A 27,562-nucleotide genomic window follows, 5' to 3' on the forward strand; every position below is an offset into this window, starting at 1 on the left:
GAAATTTTGCCTCCAAATAAACTTCTTGCAATAGAGAGGCTACAGAATGCTCTCCATTTTTTTTTTTTTAATTTCAATATTATTCTGGGTATTTGCAGTTTTGGATTAAAATACCTCTGCTTACCTATTCTGCTTAATTTTTTTGTTGTCGTTGTTACGAGTGCACTTCACATTATCTATCTCCGTCTCCTTCTATAAACTTAGAATGCTTCCATGAAGAATAGGGCAGGACTTAACTCCCAAGACCCCTTTCAAATTCATTCTCAAAAGTTGTGGCTGTTGTTGCAGCAGTAGAAGCCAGTGGAACTGCACATTCCAAACCATTCTTTTCATCTCTACAATTCAGATGAGGATTTGGTATTCAAAGGTACCTTTTTTTCAGACAGGATGTATAAATGACACAGATGTTCAAGCATCCATTTTTCCCTCCCTTCTCACCTCAGGTGGATTTGAGTGTGTCTGTTTCCCAGAAAAAAAAAAAAATCCTGTACTTTGAGGGTCAAATTGATACTCCGCCATTAAAGATTATACAAACCAGAGAACAAATAACACGTAGACGTGAAGTGGTGTTTTCCCCAATCCATAAAGGAATATAACCTACTGAAAGACAGGAGGCAAAGGAGGGAAGGGAGCAAGAAAAGGTGAGAGACAAACAAAAGAAATTGGTAAGTTGTTACAAGAAGAAGAGAACAAAACCAGAAGGAAAGAATAATTGACTGAATCAGCTGCGCAGCTACAAGATTGACAGAGCTGGATAAGAAGCTACCTACAGCTGCCTTTTCCATTTTAGACTTTACTTCCTCCTCCTGAAATACACTGTATTGCTCCACTGGCTGCGAACTCCTTCACTATTAAACTCAGAATAGTATAACAGTGGACCTGTAACTTAGGTCCTTCAAAGTTCAGGATTAAATGTGTCTCTCCAGTTGAACACAAATCAGCTATATGCCCTTGCACCAATTAAAGTGAATCATGTACTAAGTGGCATCAGCACAAACACAACTGGCAGGCAGAGGGAAGTGGTTGTAAATCTCTACTACTTGAGAGACAGCATCTGGAATATGAAGTTTTGGGCTCCACAGTACAAGACACACTAGAGCAGGTTCAGAGAAGCGTCACTACAATGATTTAGGCTAGAGAAAATGATGCACAAGTAAAGGCTAAGGGAGATGCATTTGCTTAATCTCAAGATATGAAAGCAGTGAGGGGTGTTACTGTCTTCATGGATGTGATAAGTGATTACAGAGAAGACTGAATCAGACATCTTGAAGGTGCAGAGTGAGAGGACAAGAAGCCATGGTCACACACTGCAGCATGTGAAAAATCAAACTGTAGAGAAAGGAGAGCATTTTTTCTGCAAGAGTGGTTAAGAATGGTGCAAAGTATCCAGACAGACTGTAGGATTTAGTGGCCAGTGCTCAACCCACCACATTAATACTCAAAATGCATCTGAACAAAGTACAACATATCCAGTCTAACTCTGAAGTTGTCCTTGATTTGAGTAGGAGGTTGGACCACATGAACTCCTTCCAACCCAAGACAAAACTACAGTTCATCCCTATTTGTTGACATCCCTCATACTGTGCTACAATGGAAGCAGTCATCAAAAAGGGCAAAGTTCCTGCCAGACCTTTTCAGTCAATTTTGTATCACGTAATTCTTCCTCTGGGATACACTTGATAAGAAAGGATGAATAGCTGTGCTCTCAAAATGAGCTTTCTGCCACTGCCTTATCTTCTTCTTTACCACCAAGCTTCTCCCACACAATTGCCTGCACACCAACAGCTGTTTCCAAGGCCAATAAGAACTAATTCAATCTTCAACCTGCACAGGATGCACACCAAAAGCATAAATACTTGCTCCTCATAAATCACATGATTTTTTCAACTACAGGAACCTATGTGCTGGACAGAAAAAAAAAGGATGGATAAATTGCAAAGTACGCATATGGACATCTAACTTCACATAGTTCCAGTTACTTTGAGGTGTGCTTGTTTTTTTCCTTGGAGTAACTATTTTAAGTTCTCGAGTATGCTACTCTGAGTATCAGCAGGTGAGAGTAAAAAGAAAATGAACAGGCACAACATCTAGCTTGAAAGAAGTATAATGATTAGTACCAAGATGGCTCCTCAGCTGGTGATGCTTCTAAACAACACTACACACTAAGGCAGTGTCACTTACTGATGAAAACCAAACTTATGAATGTCTCTCCGTCTCAGCTACTTTGTCACATCTCCTGAAAAACAGAGAGCTTTGTTGGTAGAAATATGAGCATCCTTCATCTTTTCTGTTACATCTAGTGAGTTATGGAGATTAGATGAAAAGTTTAGTTGTTTAATAAAAACAGCAGAAGGCTACATACTCTCTGCACATGTGGAGCTTGGAAGATTTCTGTCCTAAACTGGCAAATACAGATGACTATCAGAAGATGGGATCTATTTAGTTAGTTAGGTGAAGCCTCAGCAGGGTTGAAGCCCTGAACTTCAGCCTGTTGTAACACTGCAAAGTGAAACAGCCATAATATCAACGTCTTTCTACAGTTCTCAGTGTGGTAAATACCGTCCAGAAACTACCTTCATCAACAGTTACCAGGGAAAGCCTATCCCCACGATACTCAAAATGAATTTCCCTGGGAATGCAAAGGCCTATACAGAAGCCTCCCAAATAGGAACATTTCCAAATTTTCATAGAAACACTTCAAAGTCTTCAAAAACATTTAGCACACTGTGAAGCAAAAAGCCTTCCTGCCTCCGGGGCTGAATGATGCAACAAAACATCTGCTATATTGACCATCACTGAGGTTGGAAACATTTGCTTCAGGTCAAGACTAAGTTTTTAGCTGCACTACAGGGAGAAATCAGGAACTCACTATTGCAATAGGCTGGAAAAAAAGAATTCCACTTGGCTAAAAAGTCCCACACTACAGGACCCCTGTTCCTTTTAAAGAGACAAGAGCAGACTAATTTGACATAGGAACTGCCTGTTCAGGATCCAGGCTGCACAATGGAAGGAATTCAGGTCTGAGAAAAGCAGCACTCCCTCTTCTTGGAAAAATGCCCTGAGAAGATCAGGGAGCCCTTGATGGAGCACTGTGAGACCCACTATCAGACATTTGGGACACCTCAGGCTAAGCCAGGCCTGTGTCAGGTTGAGTTGGTTCAGGAAGCCACTCACTTCATGAGGCCACCTGGAGGAGAACTTTGGCTGCTGCCTTACTGATCCTGCTGCTTGCTCTCCCAAAGGATTTGAAGACCAGGTAAACAGGCATCAGAGAAACAAGCATCCAAAGAACGAGTCTACAATATGATGTCTTCTCGACAAAATGAGGAGCCATAGTGTCTCCAAACCCAGCCGTTATCCAGGTACCTATCATTTACTCAGAGACATGTTGCAGAATGGATTCAAATTCCTTACAGACCACACTGAGCTCTGCAATGATGACCTTCCTTCTACTCCCTTGTAAGGACCTCAAATGCAGATTGGTGCTGTCTCATTACTTGTCTCCATCATAAAATTGTCTTAACGGTTGACTGGGGAGATTTTAGACACCTGAGATCAGACTTCTTTTATCTAGAAAGATATATATATATATATATATATATATGTACTTACCTACCTTATTAGCTCATTATCTTGTCTGGTAGCTTTTATCCTTCAAATTTATCCGAGAAATTTATGGTATTGAATATTTTTATATTGGTCTCATAAAGAACAAATAGCATGTTAAACACTGTTGCAGTCCAGTGCAACTCTTCATTAAAAGAATATAATGTACATTTTATATGCTTTATGTTTGTAGATAGAGTATTGATCTACTGTATTGATCCTGCCCATTTTAAGCTACTACTCTGCACTCAAAATATTATTTCATATTGTCACACTAGAATGTCAGCACCTTCCTATTTCTACCCAAACAAATTAGAGCTCAATTCAATCCATACAAACCACTCCATTTGAAAAAAGTTACCACACTCTTTCTTTTTACTTCACAAAGACTAAGGCTCTACTAATTTTATAGTAAGCTTGATTTTCAAAACTGTATTTGTACAATTCAAATGGAAAGAAACCAAATGCCTTTTCTCCCCCTAACAAGGGTTTGTGTAACAGCGTACTGCACTTTGTTTCTGTTACTATACCAGTGTTTCGACTTTCATCAGTCTCCATGCCAGTAAAAAGACACAATAAAGGAATTCAGACTCAGTCAAGGTTTACTGTGCTCTTTTCAGACAGAAGAGTAAGGGTGCTGCTAAAGCCACAAAAGAACATTTGCAGCAAAGTTTTTACCGCTGCCAAATACTATGCTAATAGTAAAGCTTTCAAGGATCGAGTCAGGGGTGACCATGCTCAGAGGATGATTAAGATAGGCATCAGACCTATGAAAAATGGACCAGGAAATTCAGGAATGGAAAAAGCAGCACACTCTCTGCTGCTCCAGAGCAGCTTCGTTATGGTCACTTACTAAGGGGTGGGCAGAAGTAATCCCTTTCCAGTATTTACAATATCACTTAAATTTAGCACAATGCTATAAATCTTAACCCAAAAGCTGTGAAGGCACTCTTGTCTTCCAAAGGGCTTTTCAAAAGGATATTTCATTCTTTAAATAAAATACATTTCAAATGCCAGGATTTTTGTTATGCCGAAATAATTTACACCCATGTATTTACATCTATACATCAGACCAGAATCTGGCAAGTATTTACCAGCACTCATCTGGGTACAAAACACACGAATGCAAATACCTCAGAGGAAAAATGGAGCTGATGTATTTCTTAAAAAGTGCTGTTTGTTGTTTTTTGGATTTTTTGAAGTGTGTGTGCGTATAAATTGATATGCAGTATTTTAAAACCTGTTGATTTAAATGACATCTAGAAAAGGACAGCTTCAGCTATTTACATGCAAACAAATACTTCAGACATCCCCACTACCAAGTCCCTTGATACAACTAAAACAATGAATATGCAGATCAAGAACACCTGGAAGCAGAGCTCCAATCTACCCAGCTCAAAAAATATAACCATAATTGTTGCATCTTTTATTTCTCTTTTTTCTCCTTCATCAGATATCCTCTCCTCTCTTCCTGCCGATCTCAATGGAAAAAGATGGAGTTCCCAGTGGCCTGCAAACATTTGGAGGTGCTGGAGAGGACATGTGACCCCTTCTACAGTTTTCCTGCTCTCCTTCCTTCTCAGGAGGAGGAGGACACATTCAAAAGATACCAGAAAGCAAAAGCTTCAGCTGTGTGTCCTCCCAGCACTGTTACTGCTCCTGACACATGCAGCCAGGCAGAGAAAGAGGAAATCTGGGCATCAGGCACATCCCTTGCAAAGGAAATGTGGGCAAGCACATGAAAACCTCTAGTCCTTTCAAAGCCTAGAAAACAACAGAATTTATTTCCTTTCACTGAAAATACAGAAACAGGATGGGACTGAGTTTCCCATAACTGCACAGGGCTCCCATGCTGCCAGTGTCACAAGCAATGCAGTTTTTCAGGCAGGTGGCCACTGCAGGAGGGCTCAGCTACACCAAATGGAATTCAAAGCTTTGCTTTCAAATGTAATTCACTCCTTACTTCCAGGGGAAAAAATAGCAAAAAAAAAAGTAAGGAAAATGCTCTTACCATCTGACACAGCTGGTCTTAGTAAAAAGAGTAAGAGGAAACTTTCATGCTAGAAAATCTCTGACATTTAATATCAGGGCCACATAAAACTCAGAAAATACCCTAAGTGTTGAGAAAAACAATGTGCAACCCACTGAGATCTTTCAATACAGGCAAGATAGAACCTGAGGAAAAATCATAAAAACTCAAGTCTAAGCACAGAGCCCAGTAAAAGCATTTCCCTTCTCTCCAGCCAGTTGCCTCATATCACAGCTGCAGTGGAAGGAGCCTTTCAAAAAAAACACAGCAATCAGGACCAGAACAAGCCACTACAACTTTTTGCTTCTCAGCAAATGCAGCAATTGATAAACAGCACAATTTCCAGCTTCCCTTGTTAAGATGTCACTAACAAATATGTGTCATTGCACAATATGACATCTGGGTGTGAGTTTCAGGTTTTCTGCATTTCTGCTCACTAAGAAATGTTTTATTTTGGTGACTGGAGTGCTCCCCTCTCTTTGTATCTGATTTTATCCCTGTTTATCATTTACAAGATTGCCTCAAACTTTACTTCACCCTTTGAATTTCAACTACAACGTTAACAACTGACTATGATTCTACTGCAAGACAAACATACAATTCACAGAAGCACAAAATTCTGTAAATATTCCTTTATATTACATTTCAACAACAACAGTCAGAAATTTGTTTCACCATCAATTCCTAATGTTTCCACATAGCACTGTATCGGGCCCATGTATGCAAGAGATTCAGTGAGTGTCAGATACTGTGATTAAAAACTAGGTTACTGCAGCCTTCACTGGACACCACAGGAAGGAAAGGGTGGCTAATCTAATCATTCACACAAAGGAGCAAAGGTCACAGATGGATCATTACCTCTTAAAGACTAGAAGCAATTACTTTAATAACAAAGATGAATTTCAGCATTAATAATAATTGCTTTGACAGTGCATGTCACAGAAAAACAGTGGGAGCTTCTTTACATTATTGTGATGAATACTCACACACATATTAAAAACTTAAACAAGATTTTATTGTTTACTGAACCTTCCCTCCTTCAGAAAAATCTGTAATAACCTTTTCTGAACTACGCATTTTGCATTTCTTTAAAACAGCTTACAAAATTACTGCTGCAGAAATCTAGTATTTCTGATTAATAATCTATTAAATGCATGCTCCAGGTATTTGTAAAGACCACACAATATCTTACATGTTATAGTTATAAAGAATTAATGAGTTGGTTGTACATCTAATTCTACAATATCTTGGCAGTTTACTCTGGAGTCACAGATAAAAGTCTGTTACTCTTATTCCATGAGGACCTTTCGGCCTTGATGAAAAGTTCAGCAAGAAGTAGACCTAAGAGTATACACAATACAAAAAATGTTGCTGTATAGAGGCAATACCAGTTTTTATACACCAAATATATCAAATTCCACGTTTTACTGAGTACGGTACATGATGAGAACGTGGCCCTAAAAGTGCTATTGAAAGCCAATGTGTCTTAATCTGTTTCTCTAATATTTTGAAAAATTGAGATTTAAGGTGTGTCCAGACAAGGCTTTCAGCTAATCCCCTGAGCCAGGCAGCCTTACTTGACATAACCCTCATTACCTATGTAATGTAAATATTACCTCTATAATGTCATCATATGTAAGAGCTGCACAACTTCCAGTTGCTATTTACAATGTCTGCTTTCAGGACACAAATCTTGCGAACTTTTCTAGAAAAAAATTCTCACTCTCTGTAAAATAAAGACAAGTAGCATTGCTAACCATTTACATGCCTTCAAAAGCCTCCTTCTAGGACTCCAATCCTTCTCCATGGTTCTCAATCTTTTTAAGGTTGTTGTATTAAAAAAAAAAAAAAAAGTCACTCACTTACATACCAGAAAGATCCTATGGTAGCCATAAGGGTCACCTGAAACCTGTTGACAAGGAAGGGGATGAACCAAGAATGGGTGGGTTTTGCCCAAGAAGGTTATGTGGAAAAAGAGAAGCTGACATTATCTTTCACATTATCGCTATGTAAGAGAGACTGTTACATTACTCACCCATGCTCATCTTAATAGGTAAATTTTCTCTGCTTGCAGCCTCCACAAGGTGTCTCCTGGCCTCCATCACAGCTTCCTTCTGTTTGAGGTACATGAAGGACTCCCAAAGAGCTTTGGCAGCTGGATCACTGTAAGAAAATGACACGGTTACACTAAACACTGCTTGAATAATGGAGTAAACTTAAGACAACATTTACATTTTGAGATGAATGCTTCTACTTACTAATCTCTCAGGTGGGCAGGATATAAGCAAAAATAAAGTGATATAAAGGCTTGATTATTCTTAGCAGAACGGTTGTTAGTTTTACAGAAAAGCTAGACTTTTTTTGCTACCAATTATGAAGCATTAGAATTCATATATAATAAATAAACATGTCATTCTAAAAGTAACCACTACTGTTCAACCATGAGAATATCAGAAACAGTCCAAACTTCTTCAGTTACTAAAAAGCTATGGAAAGGATGGGTTCTAACTTCCCTATGAGAAGGGGAAGTTTATAACCCAAAGCTGGTACTTCCAATGCTGAAGGCTGTTATAACTTTGATGGACTACTGTCACTTAGGGTCTCATGGATTTTCTATATGTGAAATGAATAATTCATAGCAGAAATTAACTGTCCTTATAATTTCTGTAATTACAGATTTCCTTTTTGTTGTTGTTGCTGCTAAACTTAAATTAGGCATTTGTGTAGCTCATCTGCACTCAGTTCCCTGTCAGTCTTCTTTCCTCCAGGACACTTCATTTCTTGCTAGTGTGAATGAATTCAGTGTTCTCTCAGTGGCAGGGGAGGATAAGGTAGGAAAATCCCTCGCTTGGGGCTAAAGCCACACATTGGGATTAACTATGTTGATTTTTTTTTTTAATTTAGTTTTTGTTTTAAAGGAAAAGCTTCCCTCTCTTTTTTCCTCAGGAGACATTTAACTCCTGAAGATATTTTGATGTCATGGTTATAAACATGCCAAAACAAGCTTTGTTTCATGGAAATAGAAATCCATAATAATTCATTTGATACCCATTCTAGAGCAGCTGTTCTTATGCTCTGTTGCAACAGCAGGGTTGTATTTAGCAAATCTGTGCCGTCTCCCAAACCAAGTGAAAGGATCACCAAGCCCCATTTCTGACATCCAAGCAACCCACATCCTCTGTCAAAGCCTGAGTGGGTAGAAGGACTGTGGGAGGAAGGTTGAGTTACTCTTCTTCTGAACAAATTACCAATGAGTAGGAAGTGAGAATTTCACCCTACTGCAATGATTTGAAGAAAAAAAATCAGACGACCTAACAGAGTCTTTCAATTTCTCTTTCACACAGTGCAACTTGACCTCCTAAGCACAGAGGCAGGAGGCAGCACCTCCCAAAAGGAGCTGGGCCACCTGCAGCAGCCCCCTCTACTCCATCACCAAGTGTGATCTGAGTACTGATGCTGTGACTTCTCACGGGCAGCAGCTCCAAGGAGATTCCTCACAAGAAAAATGACAGTGATATGTAACATACAATAGTGTGGGAAATGAGAGATTTCCAATGCAACTAGATGCTTCGATACAGTAAAACAATTTCTTTATGGAAAGTGTTGTCAAGCATCGAGACAGGCTCCCCAGGGAAGTGATGGAGTCACCACACCTGGAAGTGTCCAAAAATTAGTAGATCTGGCACTTTGTGATATGGTTTAGGGGGCATGGGAGTACTCAGGCAAAGGTTGATAATCTTGGAGATAGATTAATAGCTCTGATTCTGTGATCCTCAGATACGCTATATTTACAGATTATCTACTCAATCTATTCCCCACCCAACATTACTTGTAAATGCACTGTATTGATCCTGTTCACATCACATTCACAGGGTACGTCTCGCCGTCACAACTGTGTCTGAGGTGTGGACTTTGTAAGGCCACTGCATCGCCTGATAACTAATCCCTTCCTGAACATACAATTCCAATACCAAATCTTTGGCCATCAGGAATTGGACCGGAAACCGCATGAAGCTAGGTTTAAAAACACTTTTTTTCCCTATTTGGAAGGAAAAAAAGGTCAAACTTCTGTTAAAGATCTTTAAACTGTTCTCATTCTCACAATTCTCTTCATCACCATAAATGTAAGCACAGAGTCTCACATAAACATGATACCAGGAGCTAAGCCTTTCAAACAAAGGAAAACAAGCAACATAAGGAAGCTAAAATAAAAGCCTACCAGATTTTGCAGAGGCTTTTGTAGTCTCATATTTCTCACTCCTATACTTCATAAAGATACTTAGCAAACAGTAAAGTGTGGAAAGCTCATCCTAAAAGCATCTATAGAAGTCAATAAAAGAGTGCATGTGATATGGTTACACATTTTTCCATAATCCTTGTTTGCTGCTCTCCCTTTCCACACCATGTGTGGACGTGGATCAGTCCTGTCACTTTAGACGGCAAGGTCTTCGAAAGCAACATGTATCAAACTATATTGTATCATCACTACCAGAAGTCCCTGTTTCAGCTGGTACTTCTACTTGTTAATAAACTATAATACGCCTCCAAAATAACAGACCCCTTACCTTAAACTAAACAAAGAAACAAAACTTAACGAGTCATACTAATGCTTTAAGAAAACAAAAAAAAAAAAGGAGGGGTGTGGATTTGCTTTTTACTTTGTATATTCTTTCTTCCTTTTTTAACCACAGTAAGTTTTTCTTTAATCACAAGGACCAAAGTTTGCAAGATCCCTGAGGGTTGCTTTAATACACCAAGAACAGGAAAAAGCAAAACAACTATGGTACAGCCTTAAAGGAGATGAGAGTCAACCACACTCCTGTATGCTACATCTCTGTCATCCAGAGTTTCTGTAGACATTTTTCTTCCCACGGCTTTGCAGAATAATTAGAGGTTTAGGTATTATATATATAACTATACATAAGCAGGATGAGGTCAATGTATATCAATAGCTAACAGTCAACTGACTAGGTCAAATCCACTAAAAACAGCTCAGTCTTTTTTTTTTTTTTTTTTTTAATATAACAGGGGAAAAGAGCCACAAAAGCACTTGTATTTTTTCTGCTGCTAACACTTTTCCTGTTCCCCCTCTATTACCCCTTCCAAGAAAGGTTTTTGCTTTGAAAAACACCCACTCTTAACCTTCATCAGCGACAAGACAGGAATGACTGCTGGGAATGAGTCAGTAGGACACAGGACAGGGCTCTGGTGTTGCCTCTTGCCTGATCTGAGAAGTTAACACAGCATATTCCTTTCAGAGATTCCTAACACTTGGAAAATATATTATCTTATCTTACCCTTTCGGGGAAACACTTGTCTGCAACTGCCTTCCAGTTCTTGTCATGGTGTCCTTCCCCTCCTCTTTTTCCCATCTGCAGTTCCTCCGATGCAAATGCCCCAATCCAGTGACACTGGTAATCAGTGATTTCTACAGAATCCAGCACCCCAATTCGAATTTCTCTCTCCTCTTGCATTCCTTGACCTCTCAAAAACTATGTAATGATTTTACACGTTATCTAGTGAACCTATTCTCTCCAAAAGTAGTTTTGTGTAATGAAACAGTTAATGGTTTTTTTTTAAATATTCAATGCATTACAAAACCTTTAAAAGATATTGTCTGAATGATGATGGTTTGCTTAAGAAAAAATAAATTCTTTACAGTTACACAACAGTACAGCTCAAGAATTCAAAAACACCCTTCAAAATAAATGTCACAAAATAAGGCAAATTTACAGGACACACTTCTGTGCATTTCTATTACAAAATGTTTCGGAGGGCATGGCAAGCCTGACAAAGAGAAGAGACCACTACAATTCAGGGGCCTCTCTGATAAATGAGTTTCACCAACAAGGGCAGAGTTTTGCTCACAGATTTTATACCCTGTCCATTTCTTTCATCGCTATAGTCATTGTATTGGACCTAATCAAGCTGTTATATCAGAAAACAGAATTTAATAACAACAACAAGTGTAGCAGCAACCTGGTAGAAAAATTATTAAACAAAGATATCCCATTCATTAAGTTCAGAGAAAAAGTATAAGTCTTTGAAAAGCCCCACTGGACACCGTTATACCATTCAATTTACATAAAGCAGTCTCTGACAGACATCTCATAATTGAAAATTTCTCCTTTCCCCTCGTACACAATTTTTTTAAAATGAGACATTCTCTGTTCCAAAACTACTTAAAGTTTGACTGCATACAATTTATACTTGAAAACAAAAATGGAAAAGATTATAAAGAAAGAGGGAGAAATCTAGACAACTAAAAGATGCAGCTTCCGTACTTCTGGTATATGCATGCCAGTTTTCAAAGCTGAATCATGAAGACAGAAGGGAAAAGGACCAAGTCATCAGATCCAGTCTATATGAATCCTAAAATGAGACACCAGCTCGCAGTAGTGCCAGGAAAAAGGTGCTGATGAGAACCAGCCAGAAAGACTGGCATGTTCCATGCTGACTAAAGCTTGATGCTGGTGCTTCAAAGCAGCTCCAATTTGCAGCCTCCAGAGGCACACTTTCTCTAATTAAAGATAGCAGAGATGGAAAAACAAAAATAAAAATCAATAATAAAACGATTTAGCCATGAAGTGGCTAACTAGCTGGCTTCTCAAATTTATAATATCCAAAAGAAAAACCACACAATGAAATCTGTTGTTTGCAAGATGCCGGCTGAAAAAGCCTGCAAGATGTCAGGGTGAAAAAGCCAAAACCCTGAGCAGAAATAAGGGTACAGTACGGGAAGCAGGTCTTTTGGTGAAGGCGCATTAGCTTCAGCAACACGCACTGTGGGGAAGCTTGCTCTCATTACCATGGAACTCCTTTCAGCAATGTGTTCTGATAACTAAACTAATTTGTTTGATCTAGACATTTACAGGTTGCTTATCAAATGCCTAATCTTGTACCTGTTAAAATAATTGTAACTTACTCTCTTGATCTGGTCTGGTCCAGTCCTGCAAGCACAACACTGCCAAGTTTATCTGACAGAAAGTACCCCTATCCCTGATCATTTGTAGGCTTAGTCTCAAAGCTACTCATTTTGAACAAATCTGGGGAGAACAGGGGAGAGTTGGTGGCACTGGGACATGCTATTGCCAAGCTGGAGGCAGTAGTCTGGAAATAGGTGAAATCAAGCACCAGTCAATGGAGAGCAAACTCTCAGAGCAGATGCAAAACTAGAGGCTAAGACAGAAATCTGGGGGCACTTATTCTGAGGGGGTCCATGGGACACCACCACAATTTACCCTTGGCTGAAATGACATGCGCCTTGCCTCATACCACCAGCACAGAAAGATATTTACTTCTCTCACTGCTTCAGGCCTTGTCTATTATTTACAGATTATTAAAATACGGTCTTTCTGGTCTCTAATGCAAGAGCAAAAGATCAGGAAGCAATAAACCTAGAGCAGAAAATACATTGATTCAATTACAAAGTGCTCCTCATTTACCATTATGTTTTCAGATGCATGAATAGACCATTCCTAACCCTCCTAGCATTTAAAGTATTAGTTTGGCAATATATTTCTTCAATCAGCATGAGTAATTAGCCAATAAAAACAAATCAAACACTCCAGTCCAAGCAGCGTACCATAATCACCAAAATTATCAGCCACATATGTACTCTCTGGCAAGCTATTGCGAATTATAATGATGTGATCTAATTTCCAGTCAAGGAAGATAAAAGTGACATGTACGTTATCTATTAGTGGATTTTTGTCTGGACTTCTTTGCCTAACAGGACAAATTCAGGTCATCCTGTTTTCTCCTTATAAAACACTGGCATTTTTTTCAGTTACATGGAGGCCTTGCCGTGCCCCCAGGCTTACTGAAAAACAGGTCAAGAGTCTCTTCCATAACCTTTTCAAAGGCCAAATTGAGAAACCAGTATCTACATACCATTTCCTTCACAGATCTCCTGTAGCTTAAATGAAGGAAGAAAAAGATGACTTTGTGTAGTTTTAGTTTGGTTTTAAACCTCTTGGCAACAGGTGAAAGCACAGCCTATATCATAACATCATAAACAGCAAATAACCAGGTGGAGAACATCTTAAGATATTAATAAGGAAGAAAGAATAAGCAAATGTTCTTATTTATACACCTGGCAAAGGACAAGGGATTTCAAACAGCAATTTGCTGACACAGGCTCTGAATAGGAGACAGAAAATAACTGTGAGTGGGCTTCAAAAATTAATCAACTGAAATGACAGAATTTCAGCATAACAAAGTAGTCGTGTTTATACTTTCACAGATAAAAAAAAATCAGAAGGAAAATTGTGGTCATCTCAACATGTGCCAGATTTTGTGGTTATTGTATCAGCAAAAGTTTCACCTTTTGCCTATACAGCTTTACAACTCAGCTCTGCCTGTATATTTTCACAAGAGGAAGGGAGAAGAGAAAAATTCAGTCAAGATTAAATTAGAGGGTCATTAATACCACAAAGCTGCCCAAAACTGAGTGTCTGCTAAAAAAAGAGTGTGCTGCCAAGTATTGCCTTTGCAACAACACATCTCTTTAAAGACAACCCAACACCCACACCAAGTGCACAGCACTTCAAAGAACAACACCAGGTGGTCAGAAGACCATTACCATGAAGGACAAATCCATCACTGCAATATGTCATTTGAATACGGATAAACCAAAGAGAAGCACAAGCCTGAGATAAGATGCAACGAATTGGCTTTGAGCCTGGAGCAAAGGGCCACGTATCAAGAGACATCCTCCCACCTCCAATTGCCCTGCTGCTTCGGAGACTGCGGAGGCTGCGCCAAGGCTACACCGGATGGATTCCGGATTCCTGGGGACAAGCGCCAGCCTGACAACTGTGGGGGTGACAGCCAAGTCCCTGACTGCACCCCACCATACATACAGCAGCCGCCCACTGGAAACAACCGTCAACATCTGGAATAGCCTGCCCAAAACAGCAGCTCCTCCATGCCACAGGGATTGTGTGGACATGCTGTGGGGAATGCCAGGTGGACAAGAAGAGCTCCACACTGCCATGTTCCCAGAACACAGCTGGGCTCAGAGAATGAAGCTGCTCTTCATGCCACCTTTCTGAAAGTGACCAAACAGCTTCAACATAATTTATCTAAAATTTTCCATATAGAAACAGCTATCAGTGTTTCTGGGAGCTCAGTCTTGAGCATGGCTGCAATTTGAGCACATCCCAAGCATGTGCCCTTGATGGGCTAAGCCAATGTGTGTTCAACTAAAGATACAGCAATACTTTACTCAGAGAAAAGTACAAAATTCACAAAATTTTTGTTTTCAAATAAATGCACATGCCCAGGAGGGACTAGCATTATTTCTAAGAAAGCAAAATAACGGTAAGTTTTAAAGGGATTCCTAGCAGTGGGCTGTCATTGTGCTGTTGAACATTTTGTACAGTTGGCAGATCTGCTCAGCCTAATTAAATGCACTTCAGACAGTAGAAACTGGAACTATTTTCCAATCCATCCTAACATTAGGAAAAACCATACAAAAAGCCAATGTCATTTTGGTATTGTGCTTGCAAAAACTGCAGGCATGAAAGTTACCACTTCTGCCACAGATTAGCAAAAAATTTGCAACATGGCATAACACACAAAACCTTTTAAAAAACAAGTTCTTTGCAGCCCTTCAAATTAGAACATTATTCTCACATCCTCACTTAGATGTAGGTTAAAATGCTTCCATGTATTGGTTTTTATGATTAGAACATGAAGCAAATAGTACAAAAAAAGTGTCCAACGGCCAATATTAAAAAAACAAACAACCAAACCATAAATATGTCCCCGAATAATTTAATGGTTATTTCCCAGTTTCACTCCAAGCCCTCAAGCCACTCAGTGGGTGTAATCTGTCCTAGACTCAACTGTGGCTGTATACTTTGGCATTGAGTCAAAACAGAGAGGTTATTGTTTGATTTATATGCCAAGGGCCTCTTAGATAAAGGGCTAATGGCAGGCTGATAGCTTCAGCCTTTGCATATGGTGTTTACACAGACCCTTCTTTCCCCTCCCTCCTTTCTGTGTATACTCCAGGAAGGCTATGTCACATCAAGATCAAGTTAATTAATTAACTCATACTAGCATAATTTGATTGATAAAACAATTGATTCACTAAAGGTCACAGAGAGTGCTGTTAAAACACCAACTTTTCTGCCTCAACAACACAAGGTTTTGAGATTTGCATTTCTCCACGCTGGAAAAAGGAACTTAAAAGAAATAATCTCACTAGAAAAACAGATGAAAGAAGCTATGAGAAATTAATCTGTCAATTAAAGTGCACTGCAAAGTTCAGAAAATAATCAGTGCTTTGTGAGATATTTAAGCAAAAAAATAAATCAAGTCCTACAACAGAAAGGGTCACATAAATGAATTTTCATTATTGTTAGTTCTGCAAACCATTAAGCTTCCCCCAAAAGAAAACTAGAGGCCTTGCCTATGTGATATACTTTGCTATTTACTATATCCAAACTAAGAGTATTTCCTAGTATATAAATTTCTATACTGTTAAAATACTCCAGAATATAGTCCTGTATGACCAAGTTATGACTTATTAGATGTTAGGGAACTTCATTATCATATTATACAGTAACTACTTTTCTGCAAGACACAATCACCATAAATTTTTAATTAAAAAATATAATCTGATTTTAAAAATACAGACAAAAATCATTACAATAAGACAAAATGTTTAAGAGCCTTTTGTCACCAATTTATTTTAAACCACTTATTTTAAACAACAGACATACAAAAAAAGAAATTGCCAGGCATTTTAAAAGCAGTTCTAAAATAATATTTAAAGAGCTGCAAATCAGCTTGCAACTTTGAGCAAAACTGGGAGCTGCTTATCAGCCACCAGTTTCACAATGGACTCTCCTCTAGACTACCTGAAATATCTGTGGTAATAAAAAAGGTGAGAAGTGACAGGAGTTTGTCAGTTCACTGTACGTTTTTCAGTATCCAGGTATCCATACCAAGGAAGTACAGTATTCACTGGACTAATACAGTAAATTCATCCATTAAAAGGCAAGATTTACCACTGGAAGTCAAAAATTTCTTAATATTTTGCCTCCTCCCCTGTTTTTACTTTGGCATAGGTCTCTCCTTGTGGCAGTAATACTGACCCAGCACACAGAAACACTTTGCAAACCAAACTAGGAGCAAAGAACTTCCTTTGCCTACTCCTTGACAGCTGGGAGGTGCTGCCAGCCAGTCCCACAGGATACAGCCCACGTTTTCCTTCATTACTGGTTTTGTCTACAGCTGACTCAACATGGCCATAAAAAAACCCAACAGGCAGAGCACAAGGGTTACTCTTTGAAAGCTGTGGCTCACAAAAGAAGGGTACATTGTGGAGTGCACGAGGAGAAAGTTGGTTAAAACACACCAGGACAAGGAACAGTTACTGTACACAAGTTATCATATTGAAGCCATGATATTTAGCTTCATTATGGCATACCTAAAGATACTGACACTTCAGGGCAATGACAGTCGAGTAAACTTGAATTTTGCAATCATTTTCAGACACAGGATGATAAAACAGATTATTGCTTACCATTAGGAGAAGAAAAAATAAGACACCACCAGTGACTAACACCAACAGTAACAGGAAAGCGTTCTTTGAATTTGTTATTGAACATAATGAGAGAATAAGTTTCTGTTTATCTTACAAAGAAACATATGGAAGCATGGGACAGGATTTTAACAAACATAGTAGCAAGGTCTAAAATATCTTGAGGACACAAAAAATCAAGTTTATTTCAGACAGACAAAACCGTTGAAATTGTGACATCAAACCAGTTTTTAAATCACAAAATCATTACAATTTTAGGTTGCAAAACTGCTGTTTTGTAAAAACTATTAACTACTATGTTCCAAGGAAACCATGACCACTATACTCCAAACCACAAAGAAATATGCTCCCTGTTATCAGCAGAGCATGGGAGAACTTAAAAATAAACATTTCAGGAGGTACTTATAAACACAGCCAACACAGCAACCCCTGAATGTCACAAAACTTCTCTGTTTACCTACAGCCCTTTGAGTCGGGATGAATTTCTTTTCCTTCCTTTATAGATAATGGAAAGTAAATCAGATTCTTAACATTTGACATATTTTTGGTCCCACAGGTGAACTGAATTACAATAAAATTTAATAAATAATTATTAAAAGGTTGGCAAGGATTCCGTTCACATCATGAATTAATTAAAAAGAAGGGAAACAAAACCTCCCAACAAAAGTAAATGATAACACAGCCTTCTACATTTTCCTTTTTTTTTTCTTAAAATAAAAAAATGAAAGAGAAACTTAACTCTATTTGGCTCATTCATGTATCTACTTTACAGATGGCCACACTTATAAATTAAAATATGTACACAAGTCTGATGAGTGTGGGGAACCACCATCTGAAGCATGTTTGTCTCTTGCCAAACCCACCATCTTCAGCTTTATCAAACATTTCCTCAATCCAAGCATCATGTAAACTTGTAATGACAAGCATTTTAATCACAGTCTTGTTTCATGTGGACCTAAATATAGACATATTTGTATATATATATATATATATAATTGCTGTGATATACATACAATAAGTATTTTGGCTTCAGAAAGCCAAAATGTCTAACATACACATTTAAGCACCTATGACACAAAACAACTTTACTTGCTAATAACCACAGACATGAGACAATGCAGCTGCGCACAAATGATATTAGTAAAAAGCAATGCAACTCCACTCATTGCTGCTTCCAATATCAAAGAATTACAGTGTAAACCAATGACACCAGTGTGCATTAAACCAAGACAGCAGAAAAATAATCCCTGCACTGTATTTTCCTATAATACAAGTCAGCACAAATGCATGTATGAACAGGTACACACAGAGTACCTGAAAATTCATTGTGAAATCTTCTTATTCTATTCAATTTATATAGACTAGTAATACAGAATTTCTGTTTCAGCTTAATATTAGAGCAGTTAGTGAAAAAAATCTTATTCTTATTATATACAAAATTCTTTTTATATACATATATTTGTCAAATGATCTGGTCACAATAATCCTCTAGCCAGACAGCATTTCTATAAGGTTTCAGCTGATTACAGATGGCCAATACAGCCCTTTCCTGTTAAGAAACAAAACTACATAGTCCAACAAACAGCTTGGGGAGCTATGAGTTCTTGTCCCTTTTGAGTGCTGTTTATTCTAGCTATTCCCAAGATCATTAATATCCACTTGAACCTGTAAACTTGAAGGTCAACAAAAGGTGAAACATAAGGAAGCAATATAATATGGAATATTCAACCAGATTGTATACTGTGAAACATTAAGGCCGTTTCCGTAAACTACACTTCTTAAATTCTTTTTCCTTAGTAGTAGAAAAGATAGGGAGATAAACTCTATTAAACCAGAGTTTAATTTGAAGGATTTACAGAATGACTAGCAATTTCTTTTAGTTAGTAATTTTAAAAACAACTAACTCAGCCTTTCTAGAAAATGCTATGCAATCAGAAATGAGTAGAAAAATAGTTATCAAACAGTCCAGAGATGGAATAAAAATAAATGCCCAAAATTGTAATATTGTATAAATATCCTACCATGGTCACAAGCAAAAGGAACCCTCTAACTAACGTAAGTCTACATTGATTGTTGTTGTCAAGCTACAGCAGGAACCTGTTATGTTACATGTATAAGCTTGTGACCAGCAGCACTGAGAACACACAAAAGTCTTATAAATACAACACCTCTCAAGATCAAGAGGGATCTGTTTGTGGACTAAACATCAAGGAAAATCTCTGCAATTCCTGGACTACCTTTCCTCTCAAAGCTATCCTTCTGGAAATGACACATGCCAACACTAACAAAGCTATGAATGCAGATAAACCAGATCATCTCTATTTGTGACATCAGAAGAAAATACAGGCATAAAACACCATGCCCTACATGTGCTGTGGCATCCAAATGCAGTACATCAAATCTGTAAAATAAACTGACTAAACAGAAGAGGCTGATACTGCAGGGAAAAACTGCTTGGATCAGGACTCTTCATCTTCCCAAACTACCTTGGGAGAAGGAGAACTAGTGCTTAATTCCATAAAGCCCTGTTACCTGCAAATTACAAAATTGCTGGATTTAGGTCACTGACCGGTACACCAAAGTTCCCTTTGGAAAATTCTGATTTAAATATAACACTGTCCCACACACACACTGGAAGTCACGTAAGCAAGCTGACTTAGCTTTCCAACTTCACATGGCAGCTGATACCGCTACAAGATAATTTCTGCATCAGCTATCAAATGTTTTCATAAAAAGAAAATTCCTCTTAACAAGTCAGGCTGCTCCAGCGAATTACTGGAAGAAGTAATGGCACCAGCAGGAAATGGCTGGTGAAGGAGCAGGTTCAATCTAAATGAATTTCTGAAATCAGCTCTACTCATGTTCTACAAAACCAACTGTCACTGATGTTTCACACCGTTACATGACTACTGTGCAAATTGCAATGTTTTTTGTCATCATGCTTATTCTGAAGATGTTACCCTAAAAGAAGTCTTGAGGAAACAAAGGCATGTTTGAGAAGGTAAGGAGTGCAGGAAAAAGAACCCATGCAAAGCTGTTGCTGCTTGCCAGGCTGAAGCACGAGGGGAAGGGAAGCATTAGTCACGCCAACAGCCTGAAACAGAAGCCATGCCTGGCAATTGTATCAACAAAAAACAGATCATCATCCTCGCCTGAAGTCCATTTATGACAGTTACTTATCGACTTCAGAACCTCTGAAGTCTTATAATCTTGCATGATTATTACCCTGCAACCAAATGCCTTTGAATGTCTTAAAATATATGAATTTCAGTGTGTCCCTTTCAAAAGTTGGATTACCTCAAAAACTTTCCTAAAAGTATATCAAGAAAAGAGGGATTTTATTAATCTTTTTTTAAGGCTTATTCTTTTTGATCTACAGCAAGTGTACTTAACAAACACAAGGTTGGATCATTTTAACCCTATTTGCTGACAGCCGAAGCAGAAGGAGCTAGCAGTTTATTTTGAGGGTAATGGAGAACAAACAAGACACATCTCAGGAAAGTAGGGCTGGTTTTGACAGATGCCAACTGACCTTTAGGTCTTAGTAATCCTTGAAGTATTAAATCCCACTAAGCTCCATCTTGTATACAGACATGATTTTGAACATGTTCTGTGCAATGAAAAAAGCAGATTAACTATCCACTGGGCAAAGTGTCCTAGCTCTAAATGTGATCAGGACACCTCAAAACAGTTTAACTCTATCCTTCTTCCAATCCCTGGCAATTCCTTTTAAAAATTATTTTATTTAAAAATATGTAATACATACTGTTAGAATGATTATCTACTAATCAGCTGGTAAGGTTCCCTTCCTTCTGTAACAGCTTCACAGCACTCATCTCTGCAGAAGAGCCTTTATTACAGGCAACACAACATTTAGCTACTCTAAAACTTTTCCATTATTAAATAGTACTAAAGGGGATCTTAAACAATAATGGTGAAACTGAGGAACTCTGAATAACGATGCATCATACTTGAACTTGGAAAAACAAGTTTCACTTCCAACCAAATATATGGTAGTGTTGTCACTTCTTGACAGGTATTCAGGACTAAGCTTCCCTGTATTGACTCAGCATGGGACCAGGTCTAGGAGTGCTCCTTCCTATTCTTCTCTTGCACCCCCACCCCTACAGTCATAATACATTACTTGGAAGTCTTCAGAGATTTCTCAAAAGAGTCTCCTGTAGAAAGAATAGAAAGGTAAGATGTGTAGCCTGGAATAGCATGTGGATCCATTGTCAAGTAGAGTTAAAAGCCAAACAAACAAAAACCCAACAGAAAAACTAAACAAAAAAGGTTATTCCAGCTGTCCATCACCATCCAAGAGCAGAAGTGACACCTGATCTTTAGACCCCAGAGCAACAATTAAATGCAGACTGGTCCAAATAAACAACCAAGCACACCACAGCAATTGGAGGACTGCCAGAAACAAAACAACTGACATCCAGATGAACACTGAGGCCAGTTTGCTTCCTTCAAGACAAACAAATGAAAAAAATCACTGAAAAGTGAAATTCTTTCTGTCAGAAGCAGAATTGCTTACTGTGACCTGATCCACCCTATTTTGCAATTAGCAGATCCTGATATATACTACTTCAGAAGGTAACGGGAAGGACTGATGCTGAAAGGCTTCCCAGATATATCACAGGCCTCTTAGCCCTCTTGTCCACTGTAATAAAACAGGCCATCATTCCAGCATTACCCCAAAATTCACTCTTGCCCCTCTAACAGCGGCCAAACTCTGCAGGGGTGAAAGAAAAAAAAGTGCATACAAATATTTTCTTAAAACTTTCTACTCGTAACCCATTCATAATCATTTAACCCCGTCTGAGTTTCAACTGGCTGCTTTTTAGTCCAACAAAATATTTCAGCAAAATGTTTCATTCCTACAAGCTGCAGGACAGCTTATGCAGAATGCCAGACTGAGTTACTGCAGGAATCAAGTTAATTGAAAGCTTCTGAGTAGGATTTTGTGCACTACAAGGTACAGCAAAATTCTTGGCAAGCATCTCTTTAGAAAGTGTATATTAAAGAGTTACTTGTCTAGAGATTTTAATTTCAGTTTTGGACACAGCAATGAATTATACTAAATGTGAAGTCTGATCCTTACAACAAACATATTGCTTGAGAATATTACATGTAACACAATAGGTTACTTTAGAGCATTCTGCTCTGCATTTTAAAGCTATTGCATGAGGTTATTTAATAAAAGTGATTCCAGGGAAAGAGCAGTTAGTAATGAGGTGCTGACAATTGAATCTACATTTAGGGATTGCATTGGAGTGCCAAGTCCACTTTTACAGATGCGCTGCTTAGCTATCCAGTAGATGTCCTCAGGGCATGTAAGACCAATGCGTTTTGGGTCACGTTTGGCAGCAGAGATAGATGAGACAAATGAAAACATGTACCACGAACGCATCTGACGTGTGTTTTTCTTATTAGAAAAATGTAAGAAAATAAACCAAGATACCACGGAATGCCAGGAATTCCTTCTCCTCAATGTTTTTGATTTACAAGGCCAATTTTTGGTAGTCTCCTTTGACCTCCCTCCCTCATTTGCTTGCCTAAAGCTTGAAGTCATCAATGCAACCTCTTGACTAAGCCATTTTGAGGGCTTAATGTACAAAAATACATCTTCATCACAGATGGAAAGACAACTCTTTGTATAAATTACTTAGTTATCACAAAAATCACTGCTTAGTAACTCATGGTATAACTAGTTAAAAGAGTCAAAGATACTCTTTTTATGAGTTGAGAACAAGTATTCAAGTAGATACTTTGAGATCCTAAATAAATTGCAAAAAAAAAAAAAAAATCTGAAGCAGTCTTTACATCTTAAAGATGAGATGTCTGACCATGCAGGGCCAGATTCTTTGCTAGTGTGTTGGTGAAACTCAGATCGAGGGCTGGGTCCTGCAGATCTTCATTATTCCCCTCTCTTACTTCAAAGTAGCATATTTGTCATAGTTTCAATGCAAACCTAGAGCCCTAGCTTCCTCAGATCTCATGCAAACCTAATATGGAGAATTCTAGCCTTCAAAACCAAACTGACAGCTACTCAGAAAGAATAAAGCTCCAGCCTCAGGCTTTCATTTTTATAACCATTTCCATAATCTGGTTGATCTATCATGAGAAACAGATAAGGACTTCTGTCCACATTACATCTCTTTACCCTGTGTTCTGGGTATCTTCTCACGACCCCTTCCTGATATACTTCTGCCTGCCACAGAATGAGTATGGGGAGCAGAATTTTGTCCTAATCCAAAATCTCTGGATTTTTGGTTGCTTTTTGTAGTCATTCAATATTAACCCTGCATCCTCTTCCTAAAACGGGCTTCTATAATCAATGCGTTTGGAGTCATCTCCTTCCCTCCTCCACATACCCTCCTTACCACCAAACCAAGTGTCCCATTGATGGCATTTTCTGACCTGTCAAAGAAAGTCTGAAGCCATGGCCCATTCCCATCATCAGTAAGAACTGCAGCTTTTTCTGTTGAGGTTAATGTCCCCTTTCTTAAGGGGTAACTGGAGCTTAAGCAGCCACATGCAGCGTACACATTCAGCGTGTGTTCTGTGGCTGTTTCCAGTTAGTGAAAATGACCTGATATGGACTTTTCTTGTTACTTATTTAAATAAGTAGTAGAGTTGTGCGGAGAATAAGGCAAGGTCATAAAACTTTTTCTCTCCCACAGAGGCTGGAAATCTTTTCCAGTCGAAGATCATTTTAAAAAATACACTCACAACCTTTGGAAACTAAGAGCACAGTCATCCAGAACCCGAAGGATGGCTTGGGGGTTGCAGTTCATAAGGGCGTAAGAACTGGCTTGGCTTGGTCAATATTCACAACTTCTTTTGAAATTGTGAACAGTTATAAAGTAGCAATACCCATTTCAACGTCCCCTAACTACACCTCAGGAAAAAATACACACACATACACACACAGAGAAGTAAACACTAGACCTAGGCATCATGAATTGGATTCCAAAGATCTGCCATCTAAATAACAGAAGACATGCTAAATATTATTTAGCCATGCTAAATAGAAGAAAAGAATGTTGGGGTTTTGGCTCAATTAAGTTAAAATCAATAGTTGTGCATGTATTTATCTGTATAAGAACAAAAGTATTTCTCTGTGCAAGATTCCATCTACTTTTCAAAGTAAAGGCATCTTCAAGTTCTGACAGGTAAATAGGTCACTTCACATAAATTTAAGCCTGTGTAAACTTTGATTCCTGGTTCATATTAAGTCTGGAATCATGAAATAACCCAAATCATATAGTCAAAACTTGCAATCAGACCTGTTGCCAACAGATAATAATGTTTTCTTCCCAAACATTACTTCTTTATCCAAATGAGCAGCTGTCATTTGTTCTTCTCATCAGTCTATTACAGCACATTTCTCTCTGTTGTAAGACAGAGCAGGCTTACTTTACAGCATAAGAATGATAAATGAAAACACCCCTCCAGTCACTCAGTCACTCTCTGTTCAGGCACTATGGTTGAACAGCAAATGAGTAATTCCGCAGAATGTAATAAGGCCAATGCATATCAGTGCATTTTAAAACCTCGCTGTTGAGGTCATTCAGGAGGCAAACTTGAAGGCAGATGGCCAAGCAGAGTAAGAGTTAGTCTTAGAAATATCACAACATCAGCCAAAGCAATAGTCTCCGGGAGATCGTACTATAACACAAGAAAGATCAGAGCTCACTTTAGAGAACCATAAAGTCTACTTAAACAGACACAGTCTTTGTGCTGCTACTATTAAACTCTGAATACATCTGCAGGAAAATGCTCTGTGGCCACACCAAGAGAAAAGCACTTCACAAACTTACACAGGGGAAAAAAGAAACTCACAAACAAAAACATTAAGGGAACAAAAAAAGTGATGTCAGTTTTTAAAAAAATGCTACAGAGAGAAAAAAATCATCGCCTCTAAACAACATAAAGATCTTTCCTTTCTGTCCTGACTGCAGACAATAGTTACTCTTTCTGACAGGTCATCAGAAAGAGATCTGTCCTTCTTTATATCTGGCAAGGAATGAGCCTGCAGAACAGAGCACAATGTAACAAGTAACAAGGGAACAGCTAGAAGATAAAATATCTGAGGGGTTGTACTCACTGAATTTCCTCATAGGCATTAAGCTACCTTGCTCCGATAACCAGGTGAAGATGCAAGTACTCAGATGTGTTGATGGCTGGACAACTTCAGGGTAAGATTCAAAGGTGTCTTTCCACGGACAAAGTAAAGTCAAAAACTTGGGATGTAATGGCAGAGCTCGAACAGAGTTAGAGAATATGGAGAATAATATAAATACAGGGAGTCTTTCTTCTTCAGAACTAAAAAATATGTCTTAAAAAAATTAAACATGAAGGGGTCTGATTTTGTCATTATCACCAAACATTCTACAGGCAAGAGCACCTCAAACCTCCTGATCCTTGTACTCTGAGGGCTGCTATGACAGTGTCAGAGGGCCCAGAAAAAATAGCCTGAATTCTGTCTGAACACTTTCATTACTAAGCATGGGTAGCCTAGACAAAGAGGGCAGTTAGAGGTTCTCAAAGTACAAGAATAAAGTCTTGAGCAGTCTAGCTTCCCACAACCCCCAGAAGTCCTTTTTGTGGGCTAGAGGCATAGATAAGGAAGAGTCACCCAGCTGATGCCAAGAGCCTGTCAGCCCAATTCATTCTTTATCTCAAGGAAAATAAGCTTCAAACTTCCTCTTATCTAAAAGACAACTTCTAAGGTTTTTGAGCCCTGTCACAACAGACAATTGACAAAAATGTGGCACCTATTAGGCAGGAGGATAGTCAGACAAAGAACTCTCCTGAAATTCCTCTGCTGCTTACCTCAACAGACTCACTACTGCAGCAAACGGGGGTTTTGCAGAGAGGCAGCAAGGTCTTCTAGCAATGCTGGATATTACATAGCACAGGCAAGCTGGAGGTCTTGACCTCTTTCCAGAATTTTCCACTCTCAGCACAGCCCTCTCACCCCTTCATTTTTTCCATTTCAAGGAGGTTCCATGTTGAAAGGATCCGGGCAAATATACACATTTATTGTAAAATATAATAAATCTTATCAGCTTGTTCATCTCATCCTGTGACAACAGTCAATTATGTCCATTTGATTCAGGCTGGTTTGAAACTGAGCAGAAAGCATCTCCTGGAAAGCTTGTCTTGACTGACAAACCCCAGAAGCTGATCCAGCAGGGCTCTTATTTCCAACAAGAAGATGCCCTGAGAAATTTCAAACAATGAGGGAAACTCTAAATAGGTCTCAGTTCAGGACTGTGCTCTAAGCCTGTATGAGTACAATAAAGTGGTGATGAGGAAGGCTGCCAGTCCAGGAGCATGGGAATGCTGTGTTTGGGGCATTCCTACTGCCCAATCCACCACTCTGTGAAGCATCTCCTGGCTGGACTGCTGAAAAGGCAAAAGGTACCAACATAAAAACCCTCTAAAAGCACAATTCATCTCCCTGAAAACTGATCTTACTGGCACAACAGGAGTCCGGGAAGCACAGGGCCATGCTGTAATTTCACCTGTCATTGGTGAAAGAAACTTTCAGAATTTTATTTAATGCAATGGGATGGCTGCTTTACATAAATTCTGCAGTTAAAATTTCCTTCTCTCCCCAAAGTTCAGAAAGGCAGATAAGAAACAGCTGTACCATGGGTGGTGGCTTCTTTTGGGTTGATTCGGTGTTGTTGTTTTGGTGGGGTTTTTTGTGGGTTGGTGTTTTTTTGGGTTTTTTTGGTTTGTTTGTTTGTTTGGGGTTTTTTGGGGGGTTTTTTTGTGTGTTGGGGGTGCTGAGTTTAGGTTTCAAACAATCTTTAGGAGCAGGGTTCAGCAGAGCACCGCAGCAGACAGGCCGGGCCCCGGCAGAGCAGGAGCGAGCAGCTTCCACCAGGGGGCAGTGTCGAGCAGCAGAAAAGCTGGAGGAACACCCCAGCAGCAGGGACGGGCAGGGAGCACCCCCGCTGCTGCTGAGCCACCACCGACATACCGGGACAGATCCAAAAGCAATTTTTAGCACGAAGCTGTCTCTCTTCCCATCTAAAAGAGCCTTGCCATCCTTTGTTTCGGGTTACCCTTCCTCCTCTGCAAGACTCGCAGTGGATATGAAGTAATACAGTCATGACATCTGGATTTTCTTACTGCAATAGTAATGTTTCCTCTTTAATATGAACACTCCAGAAAGGAAAATTACTCTCATTTATGCCATAAATTTCCAGCTCATTCAAGAATAACACTGTCCCAAAGTACCTTCCCATTATAAGCTTCTAAAAACGTACGCATGCAAAAAGAAGTTAGGGTTTTTTTCCTAACTAATACCGACAGCTGACGTAAAGGAAATATTTTTAAAAAGACTG

The 27,562-nt window shown here is 38.9% G+C and overlaps 1 protein-coding gene across 2 annotated transcripts in view; it reads right to left on the reverse strand.

Annotated features, from left to right (window-relative positions):
• Positions 1-27,562, reverse strand: part of SCFD2 (sec1 family domain containing 2) — a 187,764-nt gene that overhangs the window by 149,346 nt on the left and 10,856 nt on the right. For both annotated transcript variants that reach the window (XM_066185739.1, XM_066185738.1), the window contains exon 3: positions 7,671-7,798. In XM_066185739.1, the coding sequence (XP_066041836.1) occupies positions 7,671-7,798 (128 nt within the window). The remainder of the gene's footprint in view (positions 1-7,670; positions 7,799-27,562) is intronic.

Source organism: Chamaea fasciata, unplaced genomic scaffold (genome assembly GCF_029207755.1).
Source record: "Chamaea fasciata isolate MVZ Bird 193981 ecotype frontalis unplaced genomic scaffold, bChaFas1.0.hap1 SCAF_6, whole genome shotgun sequence".
Taxonomy (NCBI): domain Eukaryota; kingdom Metazoa; phylum Chordata; class Aves; order Passeriformes; family Sylviidae; genus Chamaea; species Chamaea fasciata.